Below are 22820 nucleotides of genomic sequence, written 5' to 3'. Positions count from 1 at the left end.
TCTAAATTAATTGAAAATGTGATATAGGTTTAAATGGAGATGAGAAGAAACAACTGTATAAAAGTTCAGCCTAACAAGTACCGGTGTGTACATATAGGACAAAAGATGCAAATACACATTCAAAAAACTGTCATGTGTAATAGGTGGCAAGAATAGATTTTTATCATAACAGCTACAGTATCCATATTATCTTGGAATGTAAATGGTCTTACAGGTATAGACAGAAAGAAGACAGTACTGAAATACATTAAGAAATGCAGAGTGCAAATAGTAACGCTGCAGGAGACGCATTTTAAAAGAAATGAGCATGTGAATTTGACAAAGAAAGGATTGCAGGGTGGATATTCAGCAGAATATCAGGGATAAAGGAAAATATGTATAATAATACTGACTGCTAGAGGGGCTCCAATAGTGACAAAGGGAGGAGAAAAATACAATAATGGTACATTTGTGGAAGTAAGGGGCTAATAGCATGGAAAGAGGATTATATTGGCATATATTGATATTCAAACAAAGGGGCGGCCACGGTGGTGGAGCGGTTAGCTTTGTCGCCTCACAGCAAGAGGTTCTCTGGTTCGATCCTCAGCTGGGGCGCCTTCTGTGCGGCGTCTGCATGTCCTCCCTGTGGTCACGTGGGTTTCCTACGGGTGCTTCGGTTTTCTCCCACATCCCAAAGACATACTGTACGTGGACTGGACACTCTAGATTGGCCCTAGGTATGAGTGCGTGCGTGTGTGTGCCTTCTGTGGAAGGTTGGGCACTGGGCTGGCAACTCAACACCGTAAAACTCCACTGCCAGTCATGAGTGGACAACTGATCTGCTGTGGCGACCCCTAACTGGGAAAAAGCCGAAAGAAGAAGAAGAAGAATTGATATTCAACCAAAAAGCTGCTGTTATGGAGCCTAAGAACATTTTTGGAGAAATAATCAGCTTTTAGCAGGGAATATTACTTATAGGTGGGGACTGGAACTTGATTTGCAATACTGAGGATATATTGGGAGACCTAAAATGGAAAATATAACAAAAAAGAGGGTACATTTCTGCAGAACTTTATGAAAATATCTGGTGTGGAAGATGTAAATTCAGTAGTAGAAACTCAGACAGAATTTACATATTATTCTCCAAGGTATAACAACTGCTCTAGATTAGATAGAACTTGTATTTCTCAGGAAAATGTGCATTTATTGAAAGCTTTGAAACACATCCAATAACTATTTCAGGTCATGCACTGATAAAAGCTATGATAATAATGCAGGGTAATGAAGTAAACGTTAGTCAACTTTACATTTTAATGTTTCATCTACAAATACAGTGTCCACTGCCCTTGAACAATTAATTACCTAGGTTATATTAAAAACATGGTAAGCTGGTAATATGGAATGGCTGGCAAACTGACAACAGGTTTATAGTGATCAGGCATCTCATCCAAAGGAGGACACACTACGAACTATAGCACCCCTAACCCCCTTAAAGTACAACATAGTATTAGCAATCCACCTATAAGGTTTGGGAGTAGAACACACACAGCCTTCTGCATCAAAAGGAAGTAATCTACCTGTTGTGCTACTAACACTGCTTTCAAAATTTATAGCACAAACAGTGATTATTTGCTAAACAAAACAGTTGCACATTGAACAGACTTAGCATGAGCAACAATAAACTTCTCTCCCCTTGAAGCTCACATTTGAAAATGCACTGAAACTCAAGTCCTTTTGTAGTTGCTGTAGAAGTGCCTCCTGTAACTAAGGTACAGGTTTTGAGTCTGAGCAAATTAACCAACCGGAAATCCCCAGCTAGGGCATTTTACACACACACACACACACACACACACACACTTACTTACCTTAATTTCATGTCAGAAGCAACAGCAGGAAGGTTTCATGTACAGAAGTAAGAATCAGGCAGCAGAAACGCTCATTCATTACATTAAATTCTACTCATGGATGTGGAAAAGAAGAAGCAACAGCAGGAGGCTCAAGCATATTGCAGCAGGAATGTTCGTTACATTTAAAATTCACACACGGATGCAGAAGAGAAGAAGCAACAGCAGGAGGTGTGTGTATCGATGCACAGACACAGAAAGGTTCTTAAAGAAGAGCAAACTCCCTTAAAGAATGTAATTTTTTTTTTTAATTAAAAAGTAAATGTTATGGCAGAACCTCCAGCCAGCTGGCCTTAGGCAACTACCTAGGTCATCCAGTGCTGGTTCCAGCTTTGGGAGAAATGCATGCTGAATAATGTTCAGGAGGAGTGAAGTTTAAGGGAAGGCAACAAATGAGCAATTTACGTAATTGTGGATGGATAATAATTACAAAGAAAATAAAGATACGTGATGTATAATATAAGCAAATGGAAAACTGTTAATATGGCTTGTTTTCTTTTCTATTAACGTAAGTTTGTCTGCGTCTTAAGAGATAATTCAATAAAGGTGTTTAAGATATAACAAAAGGCTGAAACTAAATAATAATGCTGCTATCTCATAACTAGGACAGCATTAAAAACTCTAGTGAGGGTTGCTAGCAGGGTTGCCAGATTTCTGACAGGCCAGGTAGGGACAAAAAAAAAAAGATCTTTTACACTAAGTAAAGACCAAAACAAAGGTCTTTAATGCAGAACATCACAGTTCCGCATTAAACACAAGAAGCTCCATGTCTGGCGATTTTTGATTGGCCCATATTGTCAGTATATGAGCCAAAAAAAAAATCGCACATTGGATTCTTTTCAATGCGGAACATCAGGCAGTTCTGCATTAAACAGAAGTAGCTCCATTTTGCCATTTTTCTGATTGACTGGTATATCAGCATATGGGCCAATAAAAAAAAAAAAAACAAAGCGGAGGTTGTTTCGCCAGGATTTTAACTGGCAGTGCGGGACTCGGGATCAGGCTGCTGATCCCGGGACAGTCCCGCTGAAATAGGGATGCCTGGCAACCCTGGTTGCTAGAAACCTATGGAAGGGGAGATACAGCTTTCTGGGGATACCCTTTGTAGAATCCATCATCAGGAAACATGGCTGATTCCAGAGGAATAATAATGAGACAGATTAGCAGAAAACATAACAGTCAAGTGGTCTGACCACATAATAGGGTTGATGGGTTTAAAATAAGAATATAAGCTGAAAGATAAGATGAAATTTGTGGCTGTACAAACGTGTAAGGCAATTAATTTCCTGTTTAAAACCAAGACCATTTATAATACAAAGAAACTATAACAAAAGCTGCAGAAACATCATCCATTCTGATATTACAATCACCCTCAACTAACCAGAGCTGGGGATTTAAGACAAAGATGATAAAGAAATCTATAAAGTTGTGCAAAAAGAGTCAGTTATCAGTAGGATGATAAATAATAAGACACCCAAATGAAGGTTCCAGTTCTAGGGCAAATTCAAAGGTATTAGTAGACCCTGCCTTAATATGGTTAAGTGGGACAGCTGCACGATGGATAATAGCCAACTCACCCCCAACTCGGCCAGGCCTAGCATGACAGAAAACTGAAAAAACATAAGAAATGAATGTCAAATGAATCCAGTCAGAATTAAAATCTATCCAGGTTTCATCAATAAATACTACGTCATTATTATGCATTAGGTTATGCAAAATGCTACACTTATTGAGAACTGGACATTAATACAGTTTGTGCAGCACTGTTTGTAAGGTTCACCCTAAGTGTACAAGGTCTGCTAGCTGGCCATTTATAGTTAACGTTGTGTCTTGTAATAAAAAGAGGTAAAAGACTAACACCTGAAGAAATAGGTGACATTGACTGAGAACGTTTGTGTGTGTACAGCCCACAACAGCATATTCAGAAGCTATTCTGCACTGCTGAATGTCCAAATGGACTTTGCAGATCTGCCTCTAAGATTTCCTATGTTAATGAAGGATGGGAAAATCCCTTATAGGTTGAGGATGAATACAGTTTCAGCATTAGTACATTAACAAAATAAATGTGGACATAAGAGTTGGCAAGTTCAGTATTAGCTGCAACCCAAATCAAATATTTTATTTCCTTATAAAATTGGGCTGAGAGCATGGAAAATCAGGTTGAGGATCCATTTTTGCTTTGCTGACAAAACACTGGGCCATGTTGTGAGATATTGCAGTATGTTGCAATCAGCTGAAAAGAACTTCTTTACTGCAATTTGCTTTCTTTTCAGCACTTTTTGTTGCTCAGCTGTACAATAAGTAAGCAGACAGTAAAATTAAAACATTTGGCATGCAATGTGCACCTCAGCTATTACTTTATGATGGTAATGTACTGTTAGATGTTTCTAGATCAGTCTTCAGATGAAGAGTGAACCCACCTCTGATAAATGAGATGGTTTAATGTCCAAGGTCATATAGACTTCTTTTCATCGTGATTTGAGAGGAACACAAGCATACACTGTGTCCTAATTATAATGGAATAAAAGTGATTTCAGTGAACACTGACTACTGTGCTCAGTACATTTAGCATTGTCCACAATATCAATGTATGATTCACCTCTCTTCCTACAACTTGACTTAAGATTCGAACTGTTTGGGCCTTCTTATGTAATAGCCAAGATTTACTCAAGGAGCTGAAACTACCACCGTTGTTTGCTTTGCAATAGTTTGCCCAGTATCCCTTCTTACCTCACATAGAATGCATATTGGAGTATGCGGTGCAATGAGATGGCTTAAGGTCTGCATCACATCTGTGACATTTTTTTCCCTTATCACAACAGAGTGAGACAAGGCAAGTTAACTGCTCTGCTAACACAGCTTCATATTTTCAGCCCTCAATGAGTGTTTCTGTAATTGAATATCCTTTTGGTTTACTATAAAGATCACTTCTGAATGCTTCAAGACGTGTAATCACAATAATTAGTGCAATCGGATGCTCACACAGCTCTTCATCAGTAAGCTGACACTTCAATGCTAAGGAATGTACCATGTCATAGAAATGTAAGTGCTCTCACCTGACTTTTGCCTGTACTACATAAGGTGCAGTGTCTGTGTATTCTGAAGTTAAATGACCTTCAAAGAAATTCCACAGGGCTGTAGGCATACACTTTCCCTCATCTGTGAGCCCACTTGAATTCAAGCATTTTGATCTTTCACCTCCTGTTTTCTTGGCTTGTTTAACTGTACCTGTAATCTTGTAAATAGAGGTCCATCTTTTGTTAAAACAATAACAAGGCCTCACTCAGGTCAGGATCCAATCAGTTCATCCCAAGGTACCGGCACTGCTATTCTGCAAGATGCCACCAAACAAAGTCATCACATTTCAGGCTGCTTTTTATACAAGTCAGACATTTTTTTCCTTTTTTCGCTTAAAATGCTATTATTCACATATGCAAGAGAAAGAACATTTATATCAAGTTTTAACACAAAGTCCCACTCTAAGTAATTGCCCAGACCCACAGTGCAAGTTCAATGTTTTCACTGTACTTTCACTTCTGCTTGAATAACCTAACAATAAGAATGGCCAAAAATTAAACATACTGCATTATAGCAGATATTTGCAGCAGAGTGCAACACATTACAGCAGCTCATAACTGGCTAAGGACTAGCTGGCTCATAAAATCTTAAGAGTCCTGATGTGGATTCTGCTAGTGGTGAAAGCTTAAATAGAACAAAGAATAAAGCCCTGTTGAGAGAGTGTTGTAGTGTTGGCTTCTGTGATAAACATTTCGTTTTCAAGGTTGTGTGCCACACAAGAGATGCATTTGTAGAAAGAGAACACACATCTGTATTTTGGACTTTTTCCCCAGCTAGACTTTTGTTAAGAAATGCACTTTGCCACTTTCTGTTTCTTAATAGACTGTGTGGACCATAATCAGTAAAACTTCTCATTTTTCCAGACTCCTAAGACAGCATTTCCTGGACTTGTGCAGATCTTGAACTGGTTAAAGCTGCTGTTGAGGATAAGCAAAATGCAGATCAGGATTATGATGACAGATAAGAACCCTAACAAGTTAGTCCTACAATCTGAAGCTCTGGGTGTATGTCCTGACATATATGTACATTTTTGATGACCGGGTTGTCCAGCTTGGCCAAAACCCATTTTCAGTGGAGATCCATGGAGAAAACTTCCAGAGCAGTTAGAATTTTTGAACAGAAATACTGGTGAAGGTACAGCAATATATTTTCAGGGTCACACATGTTTTAAGTTTTGACATATTATTTATGCATGCACGATTTGATGACTGTGCTGTCCAGCTAGGTTGGGACTCATTTTCCGATGAGATTCGGTGAGAAAACCTCCACAAAAGTTAGAATTTTGAACAAAAATACTAGTGAAGGTACAACAAAATGCAAATTTAATGATAAAAAAATACAAGTTTTAAGCTAAGTAATAGAAATTTGGAAGTACAAACTTGCATAATTTCAATGGATACCAGAATGCACACTTCAGCTTTTATATCAGTCAAAGAACTTGTAAAATAAAGAACAGATCTAAAATAAAATAAATGAGGCAGAAAGCTGTTGTTAGCTAAATTATTTAACAGAAGAAGTCAGGACAAGAATAAATAACAGGGAAGACGTTATTTGCTTAGCTAGTACAGAACACAGAGCCTGTACTCCTCCGGAGAATAGGAGTGGTACAGGGAGGAAAGCAAGTTAACCTTTGACCTCATTAACTAAGTAGCGAGTAAATGTTTTTGGAAGGAAATTATTGTAGGAGATGTTTACAATATCAGAGGGGGAGTTTATGCTATATTTAGCAAACATAATTTCTAAATATGGCATAACCTTATAGGATTTTTACTGTTCAAGGTGTTTTAACAGTTTGTTGGAAGATTGTAGAATTAGTTCTGCCTGAGGAGCAGATGTTAATAAAAATGAAGGTTGTTATACTTCTGATCTAGACATATAAATTTGTGTGCACTGCTTAATAGGTAGTAGTCTGATTTGTTTTAATGTATGATCACGCCAAACTTAGCAGAAGGGAATAGGTAATGACGCTATGTCTTCTTGTGAACAAATAATATGAATAGTGAATTTATGGCATGCTGAAGTTTATATAGACGAGGCTGGCTGAGATGTTAGTGTATGCAATACAACCTTACCATAAGATCTTCAATCTTGACTGATATTATTTGGATATTCTGAGACTTTATCACTGCATTATTGAAAAATTATTATGTACATTCCTTAGGAATGCTCTGGATAGATAAAAATCTGGATATTTGGGTAGGGTCTAAACATTTCTTCTTTCTTGAGTATGGTGTTTATCATTTTATATGGGCTTTGTAATTATCTGTATAGCAACACATTTTGGAAATATTGTTTATTTCTGGAGTTTATTTGAATATGTTGTTATGGTCTGTTAGTCATGTCAGACTTAAAATGCAGATAATAGTATAAGAAATAAAACACATGGAAACTGGGTATTCACAAAAGAGGAAGAGAGGCAATATACTAAACCAAACATTTACAGTAATTAGGACAAAGAAGTAGATACAAATCTATTCAGTGAAAGGAACTTGGAACATAATTACATAATAAGACATTGATCTTAAGACTCCTGAAAGAATTAAGATGACAGCAAGTGAAAACATGGACTACTCTTCTAACTAACTAACTCCTAAGAAATGGATACTCAGTAAAAGAGTGTAGTACTATAAATGATTTTCCTTTTATAAAAGTCGGAGAAGGACAAGCGGCATGAAGCCACACACTTTTATATCACACCTCAGTGACAGTAAATTAGTTCAAAAAGAAAGACCTACTGCTTAAATACCCCACAGTGACCATGTTCAAGCCTCTCTCCTGATACCCAACTGACCCAAATATTCCATCGGCACTAGAAATGACTCACTCATTCCTAACCATGATGATAGCCCTACATATCATTTCTTCTATAGTCCGAGTAACAACCCGTAGGCCAATTCATGCCCTTCTGAGATGAGAGTCAGGCATCAAGAGTTGGCCATCATATGCATTAGGTTGGTTCCCAAACAGCACAGCCCCTCACCTTGACAGCTGTGACGTCTGTGAATGCTGCACCCTTAGAGGGATGCCCCATGTGCATGTACAGACAAGGCTAGCCCCCCACACACACACACTAATATGCAACACAGTTGTCGCTTGTCCAGTCAAGATAAAACAGACAAGCATTCGTGGGTTCTGTTCAAGTAGCTTTATTATGTACAAACACATCAGGAGTGAGGCTTAATAACTTTAACTTACATAAACTTACAAACAAACTAGCTATTACACTCATACATGCTCACTCTTTGGCTGCAATCTCAAAATGGCACTGAAGCTAGCATGTGTTTGCTATTTATATGCATGTACTGTCCTTGAAACGCTTCTTAAAAGGTACCACACACACACACACACACACACACACACACACACACACACACAATTCAACAACAGTCATCTCCCCAACCTATAGTGCTGCTCGCCATACCCCAACACTCCTGGTGTGTTTAACAGTGCAGCAAGTCAGATGGTCTCCTTACCCCAGGACTGATGAGTGTCGATAGACCCTGCACTCTCCTGCCCATCTCCTCCAGTACCCGAGTCGCTAAATAAACCTGGGCTATCTGGGCTGTAGTCAGAGTTTTGTCACATTGCAACACAGAGCCGTGGCATCTGGATCTGTTCTTTATTTTACTATTTTTTTTCTGCCCAGGCAAAACACATGCAGTAATTCATATCAAGAAAATCATTTCAGACAGATGCAGCACACTTCTCTAACTGAATGGTCAAAAATGCAGCTCTCGGAAAGGTCCTGAGTATGACACTATCGGACACAATCCACATGGTGTCAAATTCCAAAGTGATGACTTAAGTACAAAAAGTATTAACAGTAAATGGAGCCAATTGTAAAGGCTGAGTGGTCACCAGTGGGATAAAAACTGGAAACATTTCTTTTAAATGTTTCTATATGTGACATTTCATACAAAACAAAGGAAAGGGAACAGTATGTGTATCAGGAAACCATACAAAGTTCTATAACAGGTTAGATGTAGGTATACCTCTCACCTGTCCAGATTTTCACAGAATGTGTAGATTGTTGCCTCATATTTTTGCTCTGTTCCACATAAAATTTGAAGTTTTCTGGCAAATCATCGAGGACTGAAGTTAATAAATAATGACAGACATTTGAGTTTCAGACTTTATACCTTTTCAGAAAATGTATGCTTACGCAAAACATGTTACTTTATCAACTTTCTAAGTTAATAAGAGCAATATTTAAAATTTGTCTCTATTTTTGGGCCCTTGTCCCCCCATTATTTACCCTTTTCCAATTATTTTTGGCTTTGTCCGGATTTCTTGCTCCAACAGGTTGAGAGGCATAAGTTCAGAGGTGTGGGAGAGGAGAGATTTCATAAAACTGGCGGAATGGTCAAAACTGCAACTTACATTAGCTGAAAAAAGTGCAAAGGAAAGCTTCTGTGGGGAAAAAAAAAGCCAATGAATGAATAGATAATGAATTATATGACTAGTAAAACAGAAAATGATCTTGAGATATCATTTGTGGTGGCTTTGCAGTTGCCCGCCCCTACTGTGACACACCTCCCAGTCTAGTGTCATTAGCTCATTCTTCTTAATACAGAGAGAACATTTGATAAGGCCATCTGTTCCTCCTTTTTCCCTTTTCAAAAAGTAAAACAAAACTTTTTTTTTCTTTTTCGCCTGAACCTTCTTGTGTTCTGACTGTCCTTCTCAAACATATTGGAAATATACAGTATATTTCAGAGCATTTGTTATAACTGTATTTGCTATAACTGATTTAAGTATTTTTTTCTGGCTTTTTGAATATTTACTGCTTAGCGACTGCATCTTAGCCTGTTTATACAGCTCTGCATTCTATTTAAACTGTTTTTGTGTTGATTAACTCTTTTGCACAAGTTATTTGTTGCTTAATTTTACCTGTAGGCTAACACAAGTGCGCTAGCCGCTTAAAAGCATTTATAGCATTTACTGTCTGCTTTTTTCCTTGTCTCTGTAAAAAAAAAAAAAAAAAAATCTCTTGTTTTCCCACCTTACTGAACTAGAGTAGTCCAGTTTCAGAGTTGCTGATCCCTGGGCTTTGTTTTTAGTTCCTGTTACTGATCCATTGCCTTATTAGGAAGGAGGGAAGTTTCTTTGCTTACCAGTGGGAGTGGGAAGCACTGAGCAGCCTTTTGTCCGAATTGGTGAAGTTTCAGCCAGAAACTAGTAGTCCATTGGTCGTTTTGGGCCAATTCCTAGCTCCTTTCAGCCCCCTGCTATAAAACACGCTAAGCACGCGTTTTCCAGCTTGTACCAACTCAGCACAGATCCTCGTGGTGGCCTGCAGAGTGATCCAAGCAGCAGAGAGCTAAAAGAGTGACTTTCTACCAGATATAAGTATTTTTTGTGGCTTTCCCGCTGTTATTAAGCTAGCGACTGCATTTCGCCTGTTTTACTGCTACTTTAAGTGATTTCTGCATTTTACACTGTTTATTGCACTTTAAGTTACTAATTGTTGCAAATTGTTTCTGTAGGCTACACACTAAAGTGTGCTAGCCAATTTACAGCATTTATAGCATTTACTGTCTGTTTTTTTCCTTATCTCTGTAATAAAACAAAAAAATCTCTTGTTTTCCCGCCTTACTGAACTAGAATAGTCCAGTTTCAGAGTTGCTGATCCCTGGGCTTTGTTTTTAGATCCTGTTACTGATCCATTGCCTTATTAGGAAGGAGGGAAGTTTCTTTGCTTACCAGTGGGAGTGGGAAGCACTGAGCGGCCTTTTTGTCCGATTTGGTGAAGTTTCAGCCAGAAACTAGTAGTCCATTGGTCGTTTTGGGCCAATTCCTAGCTCCTTTCAGCCCCCTGCTATAAAACACGCTAAGCACGCGTTTTCCAGCTTGTACCAACTCAGCACAGATCCTCGTGGTGGCCTGCAGAGTGATCCAAGCAGCAGAGAGCTAAAAGAGTGACTTTCTACCAGATATAAGTATTTTTGTGGCTTTCCCACTGTTATTAAGCTAGCGACTGCATTTCGCCTGTTTTACTGCTACTTTAAGTGATTTCTGCATTTTACACTGTTTATTGCACTTTAAGTTACTAATTGTTGCAAATTGTTTCTGTAGGCTACACACTAAAGTGCGCTAGCCGATTTACAGCATTTATAGCATTTACTGTCTGTTTTTTCCTTATCTCTGTAATAAAAAAAAAATCTCTTGTTTTCCCGCCTTACTGAACTAGAGTAGTCCAGTTTCAGAGTTGCTGATCCCTGGGCTTTGTTTTTAGTTCCTGTTACTGATCCATTGCCTTATTAGGAAGGAGGGAAGTTTCTTTGCTTACCAGTGGGAGTGGGAAGCACTGAGCGGCCTTTTTGTCCGATTTGGTGAAGTTTCAGCCAGAAACTAGTAGTCCATTGGTCGTTTTGGGCCAATTCCTAGCTCCCTTCAGCCCCCTGCTATAAAACACGCTAAACGCGCGTTAGCGCGAGTTGCCACTGTTGCACACAAGAGCAGCGGCGGTTAAACAAGGTTAAATTATTCGGGCCATCTAAATTCCACTCTTCAAATTTTCCCTTAGAACTACCTTCCTCGAGCTGTACTGCTGATCTAACCAGCATATCCTATAACTGAAAAGTTCATCTCGACTTGATTCCCAAGTAGACTATTCTCTATCTGTAAAGCCTAGCACTTACTCCTACAGTACTTGCACCTTGATAAAGCACTCTTATTATAGATAGTACCCCACCAGCCTAAAACCCACTTCCCCCGGAGTCCTTTGAAAGTCTCTTTATTTACTACTTCTAGTATGTCGATGGATCAGTTGCTAGTGTCCTCTCCAGCTCAACTGGTGAACCTGGGAATATTGAGGCAATGTTACAATTGCCTCATGTACACAGACAATCCTCTCCTTCTCCCACAAAACACAAATACATGCGAGAGATGCAACTATACGGCCAAACTGGAGGCTGAGCTCTCTCAACATAGGACTGGCAAGACCAGACAGGAGGAGAAGGTAACCACACACAATACATACCCAGTCACACATGGTACCATCACAACTTCAAATCATACACATACTCACACAAAGACATACTCAGAGGCTCTGATCAAAAATTTACCAAAACAGCAGAGGCCACCAAAGCAGACACCCAAACAACTACCACCTCACGACCCAACACATGCAACACATAGACCACACAGTCAGAGTGCCAAACAGTCACAGCCCTTAAGGCCAAACAAAATGCCAGACACACTTGTCATTGGTGATTCCATAGTCAGACACACTGACGTCCCGCTCACCAGACTGAGTAAGGAGAAGGTCACAGTAAGCTGCCTGTCGGGCTAGAATCCGCCACATAACGCAAGCACTCAGGTCTCTCAACAGCAGGTACAAGTACGACTCAGTCATTGTCCACGCTGGTGTCAACGACCTGAGACGTACCTCCTTGGACTACATGAAAAGGGACATCGAGGAGCTCTCTGATTATGTAGCCCAGGCAGGTATGACCCTGACCTTGAGCAGTATCCTACCTTCAACTAGAATGATGCCACAATACAGTGATAAGATGATCAGCTTTAATAATTGGCTTAAATTCTGGTGTCATTCAAAGGGGATCAATGTCTGTCTGCCTGGGATGACATGCTGGACAAGCCACGCTGCTTCAAGGGACGGCTTGCACCTGTCACCCTGGGCTTCCAGATATTGGCAAAGGCTCTTGCCACCCCCATAGTGCCTTTTTAGGCAAGGCTCAAATTCTAAACCTACCACCCTAGAACACCAAAAGGAAAAAACTAAGGGTAATGCTGCTCAATGCCAGAAGTCTCAATCTCAAGATGCACGCACTCGAGGCCCTTCTCAATATGGAGAACATCGATGTCTGCGCTGTGACAGAAACCTGGTTCAAGGCTACTGAGAGCACCCCAGCACTAACAGGTTTCACCTCATATCATGCGTTCCGGCCCCAAAATCCGGACAACACCAAGAAAGGAGGGGGGGTGTCCATATTCATAAAGGACACCCACACCTCAAGGTTGGTGGCAACGCACGATGCATCGGAGACCATCCAGGTGCAATTAACCATAGGCAAGACTGCTCTGCAATTTGTAGCATGTTACAGGCCACCCTCTCAAACTCAGGAACCTCACATGGCCTTCCTGAAAACATTGGCGGGAATAAATGTATCTCCAAACACCATCATACTAGGTGACTTCAACTACCCTAATAAAGACTGGGAACACTACTCAAGCCCGAACACTCTAACCCAAAGATTCCTGGAGTTCATAAACTCAAATGCCATGGAACAACTAGTCACCATCCCCACAAGAGGAGAAAACATACTTGATCTCATCATCACGAACATGGATCAAAATGTTCAACACCGGAAGTATACCCCTCACTGGTGAGATCAGAACATAAACTAATCTCGCTGGAGGTCCTCATCCCGCCCCCACCTGAAACAAAAAAGACCACAGTGAAAAACTTCTCAAAAGCCGATTTCACACTTCTAAAAACTAGTGTGGTCTCCTTTAAGGCCCCTGAGCCAGTGGTTAACATTACTCAAACCGCTGAATCACTTACAAATGCCTTCTACCAGCACCTACAGGACTGCATGGATCAGGCAATCCCAAACAAAACTAAGACTCTCTGTACCAAAAGCAAGCGTCCAGTCTGGTGGACCCCAGCCATAAACAAGCTCTACAACAAAAGGAGGAAGCTACTACAAGATAGAGCAAAATCCTTGAAAGGTAAGACACCTTTGATCATTATAAGTAAAAACTAAGAGCTCTCATAAAATCATCCAAGGCAAATTTTGAGAGAAAAATCGCCAAGGACTCTAAAGACAATCATAAGGCCTTCTTTAGCTATGTTAGAAACCTAGGAGGAAACTCCCAGATATGCTCAGAATTAGTTCAAAATGATGTGAAAATTACTGAACCTACACACATTGCTAACATACTGGCTGACAGGTTCAGTGCAAACTTCTCCCCCCTCCCCAAAAGGAGACGTATCTATTCCACACCATTGGAGCCCCCCAAACATCTCCAACGCCCCGGTGAGAAATGCCCTCACTCAGGCAAAACACAGCATCCATGGGACCGGATGGTGTCCCCGGCTGTGTGCTTCATGAACTCAACGAGGAATTAAACCCACAGTTAGGACAGCTGTTTAATCTTAGCCTCACCTCAGGATCATTACCCAAGGAGTGGCGCACGGCGACTGTGGTCCCACTTCATAAGGGCGGTGCCTCCACAGACCCTGGAAATTACCGCCCCATTAGCTTGACAAGCCTTATCTGCAAATCCATGGAGAGGATCATAATGGAACTCATAAATAAAGACATAGGGAACTTGCAGACTTTGGATCCAACCCAGTTTGGCTTTGTCAAAGGCAGATCCTGCCTCTTAAACTTGGTTGACTTTTTCGAGACAGTCACCAAGGCCATTGATGAGGGAAAGGCAGTCCATACAGCCTACCTCGACCTGGCAAAGGCCTTTGACACAATACCCCACTAAAGTATCATCGAAAAACTCATCAGCTTGAATGTAAACCCATACATCACAAGATGAGTTGCAAACTGGCTAAGTGACAGAACCCACAGGGTCAGAGTTGCTGGAGCCATGTCAGACTCAAAGCCTGTCACAAGTGGTGTCCCACAGGGCTCAGTCCTGGGTCCACTCTTGTTTGGCATCTACTTTTCTGAAGTACAAGCAAACACAGGAGGGTTATGGCTGACAAAGTTTGCAGATGACTGCAAACTGGGCGCCATAGTCGAAAACACATCTGACACAGATATCCTCCAGAAGGGCCTCACAGAAACGGATAACTGGTGCCAGAGCCATGGCCTGAAGTTAAACGCCAAAAAATGCATAGTCATACCCTTCGGGAAAAACAGGGTTACCCCTAGGTACCAGATAGGTGGCAATCCACTGGGCACAGAAAGTCATCGGGGATCTGGGGACCCGAGTTGACAGTAGCCTTCGCTTGACACTCATGTTGCTAAAGTAGTTAGGAAAACCTTCTATATCGCCCACCTGATCATGAAGGGATTCACATCTAGATCAAGGGAGGTCATCGTCCCCCTGTACTCATCACTCATTAGACCTATGATTGAGTACAATGCCCCATTCGGAATGTATCTGACCAGACACCTGCTGCAGCTTGAAAGGCCCCAAAAGTTCCTCACCAAAAGGATAAAGGGTCTCAAAAATATGTCTTATGCTGCCCGACTGAAAGAACTCCAGCTCTATTCAGTCTCATACCGCTTGCTCAGAGGTGACCTGTGCCTGACATATAAGGCCATGTCAAACCCAGATTTGATGAATATGCTTCACCTCAAAAAATCTAGATCCCTCAGAACCGCAAGGGCGGGAGACTTAAACCTTGACACGATTATAAATAGAACGTGCTGGAGGGACAGATTCATCACCGAGAGACTCCCTATGCTGTGGAACAAAATCCCGGTACATGTGAGGCAGAGCACCTCGCTGGCCTTGTTCAAGAGGAATCTTGACCAATGGATGGGAGATCGCAGATATACCCCAGAGATTACTTCAGTGTCACTGCTTGACAGAGCCACAGAAAAATGATAGGCATAGTTTTTATTCAAACTAAAGGGGTGGCGAAAGCCACATAACTATGGACTAGGCTTATAAATGCCCTTGGGCAGATAGCCTAGTATGAACCTATGAAAGCCAACCCGCCAGCACAGTGGCTCCACTTTCTGATGTATAGCTTTGACATTGGACTTGCTCTGCAGAGGAGTACATTTGGGGATTAAAGATATACAAGAAAATAAGGGGTACAAACTGAAGACGAAAGAAATACAATTAGTGTAAACAAGAATTGTTTTTGCACAATGATAGAAGAATTCTGAAGAATGCACAATACCTGACAAATATAAGACAGTCCTAGAGCACGTTGCTTTCCTCATTATTGACTCAGTAAGTGAGAAGTCTAATATATGTCAAAGCCATTCTTATCATAGCTGGATTCTTCAAAAGGATTGCGGAGTTCTATGTAATGCATGTTGGATTAACTTCAGTCAGTGCCTGCATAGCCATGAGGTAGATACACGGAGAACCATAAAGTGAATCCTGTACTGTGGAGTGTGACATTGTTGCTGGCAAAATACAGGACATTAGTTAGCCGATCAAGGTTATTTGTGCATTTCCCATAGCTTTATGATAGTGGAGGTGGCACAGTTAAGCAAGGACTTATGTTGGTAGAGCTCTCTATATTGAGGACCTAAGGGCTGACCTCCTGTAAAAAAAATGCTTTCTGGTGGTTTGTTTGGGTTTGTTTCACATTACCATTTCATTTAGGAAGGTTTAATTATTGTAGCTTTCTGGATTTTAGTTTAAACTGTAGTGTTTGTTAAGGTTTTTTTTTTTTTTTTACTAACTTTGGGGTTTCTTAATCTATTCAAATGGCAGTTATATAAAAGCAGGGTGCTGGTAACAACACTGTACAGTTTACAATGCAGACCAGGGACCGGGGCAGGCAGTTTTTACTTACCTTAAAAGACGAGTGGATGTACCTTTCCTTTCCTGCGCTGTAATTCATGAAATAGTTTGTGTGTGTTTGCACCATGTGACTGGAAGGCTTTACAAAATGTGCAATATCACCATATTTAGATGTAGCAGAAACACCTCACCACTGTGTACAGATGGGCAAACAAAGTAAATAGTCATCTGCTACTGGTTGTCAGACCAAGAAGGATTAATACACATTATGTTGTTTAAAAGAGCAGAACATTGAAAATAACAGACTGCAGAGGCATGATCTTGTTAATATTTCTGAATAGCCAGTACACAAACACTTATTTTGCTGTCTATGATTCCTGACTCAAGGTCAAACCTGGTTAGCTTTGAATAGGTACTTCATATTTAAAAAGCGGGTAATCAGGTCTACTGTTCACTGCAGCATAAGGAGGTACAGGTAAACTACAAGAAGGCTGTTAAGATGTCCTAAGCAATCTATCATCTTCATTAGCCAAAGCTAGACATCCGTCCATGCAATAACTGTTAAATTACATTTCCAGTGGAAAAAAAAAAGACATAAAAATGTCTGCCCCCCCCCCATTTGTCAAGAAGCCTGCAGGCTTATATTTTTCTCAAACTACCTTAAAGCCAGCATCTGGCTCAATCTCCATTACATTTTCATCTAAACCATGGTCAAACTCTATTTCTCCATCTGAGCTAGCAAATTATTTTTTCTTATCATCCTTAAAAAAGCCTCCTTCACTTAAACACCTTTCCTTTTAAACTGCACACCCTCTGTCCTTCCTGAGGTATCTAGCATCACCGAATCATACACAAGGCCTCATGTCCAAAGGGAGCAGGTTTTACATTTATTGAAGTATGCAGCAGCTAATCCACCATAAATTAATTAGCATATATTAAAAAAAAATACCAAAAGATTATTTTGAATATGCCTCACCTCACAAGCAGTTCATTAGAGCACAAAACATATTTTATTACTACAATAAGCCAGCTTGTGCATGACAATAGTTGAATATATTTACAATCATTTCCCAAATGCATGAGGGATTTAGTATCTTGGACTTGTGCCTCAGTCCTCTTAGGCTTGTATTAAAAATATTGAATATGGAATGGTGGTTGTAGTGCATCAATCATGAAGTCACACAGTTACCATTTATGAAACTGTAAATGAAAGTAGTAAGATACCCCTCTCTAGGGACCATTAACAAATGTGTTTGTTAAACACACGCTGCAGGACATTCACAAAACAAAACACAGACACACGCACATTATATATATAAAAAAACTTGACATACAGAAAGAGCGACTAACAAATACGCAGACACACACTGTACTGTCATACAGACTGTATCTGACAAAAACACATTAATTAGACTGCAGTTTGGTTATTTCTTTCCACTGTTGCCCAGGAATACTCTGACTAAACTAAAAGCCCATTTTCAGCAAAGGCCCATGGAAAAAGCTCCACAGTTATATAAAATAGGAAACAAACAAACAAAAAAAAGCAACAGTATATGGACAATCTTGAATACATATACAAAACAATTAAAAAATATATGTAAGTAAACAGAAAATATCACTAATGAAGGTTACATAAAAAGACATCAATAGTACATAGCAACAGTTAAATATAAGGCTAAGAATGAAGCTAGTATCGTGGCTAAACGAGTTAGAGGAAAAAACAAATGTTAGGACAGTTAAAAAAACAGTGAAGCACTACTTCCTCAGGAAACAAAGGCAGTCATTCTGTCTCTGTTATAAAATGCAGTGTACTGCCATCAATACTTAAAAAACTAGGCTATCCAAGTCCTAACAGCACCTTTCTGCTAGGGATCAAGTCTGTCTTCCCCATGTTGGTTCTCCAAATACAAGTATCAAAGTCCCAACCAAATGTCCTCTAAATACTTGCTGTTAAAATAACTGGAGCCCCAGAAAATGCCCTCTTCAACTATTCCTACACCACATACATCCTTGCTCAGCATACAGTAAGGATCACGAATCTCAAAGAAGCTTATTTTACAAACACAGACTTCCTTCTCAGGTTTGCCAAGTGAACCGGTACCGGCCCAGGCTTCATAATCTATGAAACCACAAAAGTAATAAAACCCAGCAGGCATGTTACATTAGCACCCCGGTACTGCCTCATAAGGAGCATGAGTACAGCTCACATATCCTCTCTTCTGCAGTTTTGTATGCGTATGTACACACACAGCATACATACATACACGCACGCTCAGATAGATAAATAGGGACAGACACACACAGAATGACATAAGATAAATGTGAGCCATCTCTCTCTTCTTACCTGCTTTCTCTGAATTTCCTTCTCCAGCTCCACATACTGGTTACTCCATGCCAGCAGGTGGAGGGGATACTTCTCCTGGATCCAACTCATATTGTTGTTCTCACAAAACCATATTCACCAACTGCCTCCTTCTGTAGCTCCCACCACCAGAATCTGGGAAACAGAGCCAGAGATAAGAGATGGACTGAAATAGAAACCTTTTGTCACTTGTGAAGAGGGCCTTCAATACAAACGGAAGATACAGCGTGACAATCCTGAGAAGAACACTGGATCTTTTAGCTACCCTGAGTTTTTAGTACGCTTTGTTTATTTCCTGTTAAAATACTGGCTGCATTGGGGTGTAACAGAAGAGTATCAAAACCTGAGCACTTCCAGGTCACTAAGGCAACCAACAGACAAAGAATGTGCTATCTGTATACCAAGACATTACAAGCAACTCTCCTTCATGCAATAACACAATGAGTGTTCTGGGCGGATTTCACAAGGGGCCGCTACTGTATGTACTGCAGCTGTCAGACTTTCCCCCGCCTCTCCAGGAAGAGATGATGCATAATAAACTAGTCAAGCAACTGCTCCCAGGATCATATCCAGGTCAGAAGAGCCTAAGAGTTTGTCTACCACTCACACAGGAAAAAGCTGTTTGTGCAAACCAGAGCCTATTCTGTTAACTGCTCACTTTCCCTGCTGCAGTCTCTGCATCTGGGACTGGGGGAGGGGAACCTTCTATTACTGTAGCGACACCTAGTGGATAAATGATAAAACATCGTGTTGCACTTAGTCTGCAGTGGGGCACAGGAGACAGATGCCTAACGTACTGAAATATAAACTGTCAGCAGACTGTCATACGCCTGTATATGACATTGTTATAAAAGCTGATACATCAGGAATTCTGACATAGTTCTAGCACATAACAGCATAGCAATCAGTGTCTTAAGTGACAGAAATTGCCATTTCTGTTTAAAACATTTTAAAACTGCTATTATTTTTTTCTTGCTGACCCCAAGAACATTCTGTGCATTGTATTATAGCATCCTGTATTATAACTTAATATAGGTACTTTAGTCTAGAATGCTCACCTGGTCAATAAAAACAGACTAACTTAATGAATAAAGAAATAAATAGCTTTCTCAGCTGACAAATTTCTTATAACAGAAGGGCTCATCCAACCAACCGGTCATGCAGTGAGCATTTTTTGCTTTTTTATTTTTAGGGGGAGAGTGAAAACATGCAGCCCCCATACAGCCAGTATAGTTAGGGAAACTATTCAAATAATTCAGAGACTGATAATGCAATACCCTAGCTGACATACCAGCCAAAGAAACAAGCTTTTGCTATGCAAATGAACTGGGTGCAAAGGACGTGATTGATTGATCTTTTGCAGTCTCTATAGCCTTAACTCAAAGCATTCCCTGATTGTGAGATGGATCTATTCAACTCTGGACATGGGGGTGGTGTTATTGCTACTGATAGAGGACATCAGATTTAAATGCAATTTTTTGGTGGTATTTAAAGAAGGGAGTAAGAAGAATCTCTCTGCATTTCCTCTGATGGATAGCCTATCAGAGCCCCAGACAACTGAGAATAATATTCTTTGAGTTTACTGGTTTTATTGTCATGGTTACCAAGAAGGACAAATGCAATAAAATGAAATAAAATATTACTTCAATAAACTTTTTTTTGGATACCTGAGTATTATGCTTTACTTTGCCATGACAGGTCTAAGGCTGCTCTTTTACAGAGTGCCTTTTGGTTAGAGAATGGGGTAGTAATTCTGGAGTAGAATGAGTGGCCCCAGTACTCTTCTATTTATAACCACGGGTCTACTTGAAAACACCGACATGCAAAACACGAAGACGAGAACACTGAGACCGGAAGATCGACAACTGAGATGACCGATGGTTTAAAAGCCTGATGCTGAGAACACCGACATGTTAAGGTAAGTGCCCGATAGTGACAGACTTTAGGGTTAAGGGTGGGTTAAGTGACTTAGGGTAAGGGCGCGGGTTAGGTGAGTGTGCGATAGTGATGGACCTTCGGGTTAGGGTTTCGGTTAAGGTTAGTGCATAGATAGTTGTGTATGTAAGGTTTAGTGCAGGTTTACAAGTTTTTGTTGTGCTTGTGTTGTGTGTGTGTTTTTTGGAAAAGGTATTTGTTTTGTTTTGTTGATTGTCGGGATTGTGGTTTGTCGGGCATGTGAAGTTTCGTGCTTTTAAACTGTCTGTCATCTCAGTTGTCGATCTTCCAGTCTCGGTGTTCTCGTCGTCTGTGTTTTGCATGTCGGTGTTTTAAAGTAGACCCATAACCACACACATATGATACATTCTGCCTCATGGAGGTTAGGTGAATTAGGAGGAAAACCTGGGTATCCAAGCATGAGATGACTTGTCTTACATGACTACTGTGTCCTCAAATGTGGTGTACATTTCCTAAGAACCTTGCTGAAGTAGGGGGAGGCACTCTCATCTACATTACTATACTATATATAACCAAGGACAAGGGACAACAAATCTACATAAAGTCAGAGTGATAAATGAGGATTAACAGGGTAATGTAAATGGCAAAAATAGTGAAACAGAAAAGAATACTCCAGAACATGTTCAGTATTTCTATATTAGAAACTAAAAGATTCAACATCAATGATGGCAGAAAAGAGCAGAAGAAGTTGCGACTTTTGTCCTTTCAGGATTAGTGTATAAATCACAGTTAGTTGTTGGTCGGGTGCCAGAATCCGCTATATCACCAATGCGCTCAAGTCTCTCAACAAGTACTGTTATGACTCTGTCATAGTCCATGTTGGAGTGAATGACTTGAGATGTACCTCCCTGGACTATATGAAGCGAGACATGATCGAGCTCGCTGAGTATGTGTCCCAGGCAGGTATGTTTCTAGCCTTAAGCAGCATTCTACCATCACCCAGAATGATGCCTCAATACAAACAGAAAATGATTGACTTTAACACTTGGTTTAGTTTCTGGTGTCATTCCAAGAGGATCCAGTACCTGACAGTCTGGGATGACATGACTGACAAGCCTCAATGCTTTGCCAGATATGGCCTGCATCTGTCTCCCTTGGGCTTCAGGCTCCTGGTAAAGGCTGTTGCCTCCCACATAGTGCCTTTTTGGGTCTATATTAGAACACCAAACGTACAAAATTTCGAGTGTTCTAATATCGACCATTTTCAACGAACCCTGAAAATATTGAAGAAACAGAAACAATTTTTTTCCTAGGGAAAGAATTCGGTTGTCCATTTCTGTTGCTTCGGTATTTTCAGCGCTGTGGTGGAAAGTTATGGGTCGGGTTCAGGTAAGTGTGCGATTGTGTGGATGTGAGGGTTAGGGCGGGTTAGGTGAGTTAGGGTTAGGGCGCGGGTCAGGTAAGTGTGCGATTGTGTGGACATGAGGGTTAGGGCGGGGTAGGTGAGTTAGGGTTAGGGCGAGGGTGAGGTGACTGCGCAATAGTGCCGGACCTTAGGGTTAGGGTTTGAGTTAACGTAAGTGGATAGTTAGTGGTGTATGTATAGTTTAGTGTAGGCTTAGGTGTAAGAGTTTAGGTGTATGTGTGTGGATTGCTGTTTGTTTGGTGTCCTTGTGTTGTGTGTATGTGTTTTGGAACAGCAATTTTTTCTCCCTAGGAAAAAATTTGCTGTTCTGAATGTTCGATGTTTTCAATTTTCGATTCATAGGGTTCGATATTAGAACACTCAAAATTTTGAATGTTCGGTGTTCTAATATAGACCCTGCCTTTTTTAGGCAATGCCATGAGGTCAAAACTACCAACATGAAAATTTCATCAAAACATAAATTAAAGGTCATGCTGCTAAATGCTAGGAGTCTAAACATTAAACTGCATTCATTGCAAGCATTCTTAACCCTGGAAGAAGCTGACATTTGTGCAGTCACAGAAATCAGCTATACCAGGTTACTCATCCTATCATTCATTCAGACCCCAAACCATGGGCAGCAAAACAAAAGGAGGTGGAGTTGCAATATATATAAAAGATATACACACCTCTAGCCTGGTTAAACAGTATGATGCACAGGAAATACTCCAGGTGCAGTTAACAATTGACAAGACCCCTATTCAAATCATAGCTGGCTACAGGC

General features: G+C 40.4%; 1 protein-coding gene across 2 annotated transcripts in view; it reads right to left on the bottom strand.

Annotated features, from left to right (window-relative positions):
• ANKRD13D (ankyrin repeat domain 13D) overlaps window positions 1-19369 on the bottom strand; it is an 860392-nt gene extending 841023 nt beyond the window's left edge. The window contains exon 1 of one of the 2 annotated variants that reach the window (XM_044084174.1): window positions 18718-19369. In XM_044084174.1, coding sequence (XP_043940109.1) covers window positions 18718-18807 — 90 coding nt within the window. In that variant the 5' untranslated portion in view covers window positions 18808-19369. The remainder of the gene's footprint in view (window positions 1-18717) is intronic. The other variant, XM_044084175.1, reaches the window with a different exon arrangement.
• Window positions 19370-22820: the final 3451 nt, after the last annotated feature.

Source organism: Protopterus annectens, chromosome 9.part0, assembly GCF_019279795.1.
Source record: "Protopterus annectens isolate FY-2018-M chromosome 9.part0, PAN1.0, whole genome shotgun sequence".
Lineage (NCBI taxonomy): Eukaryota > Metazoa > Chordata > Ceratodontiformes > Protopteridae > Protopterus > Protopterus annectens.
The sequence above is the reverse complement of the archived record's forward strand: the minus strand, read 5'-3'. Positions and strand labels throughout refer to the sequence as shown.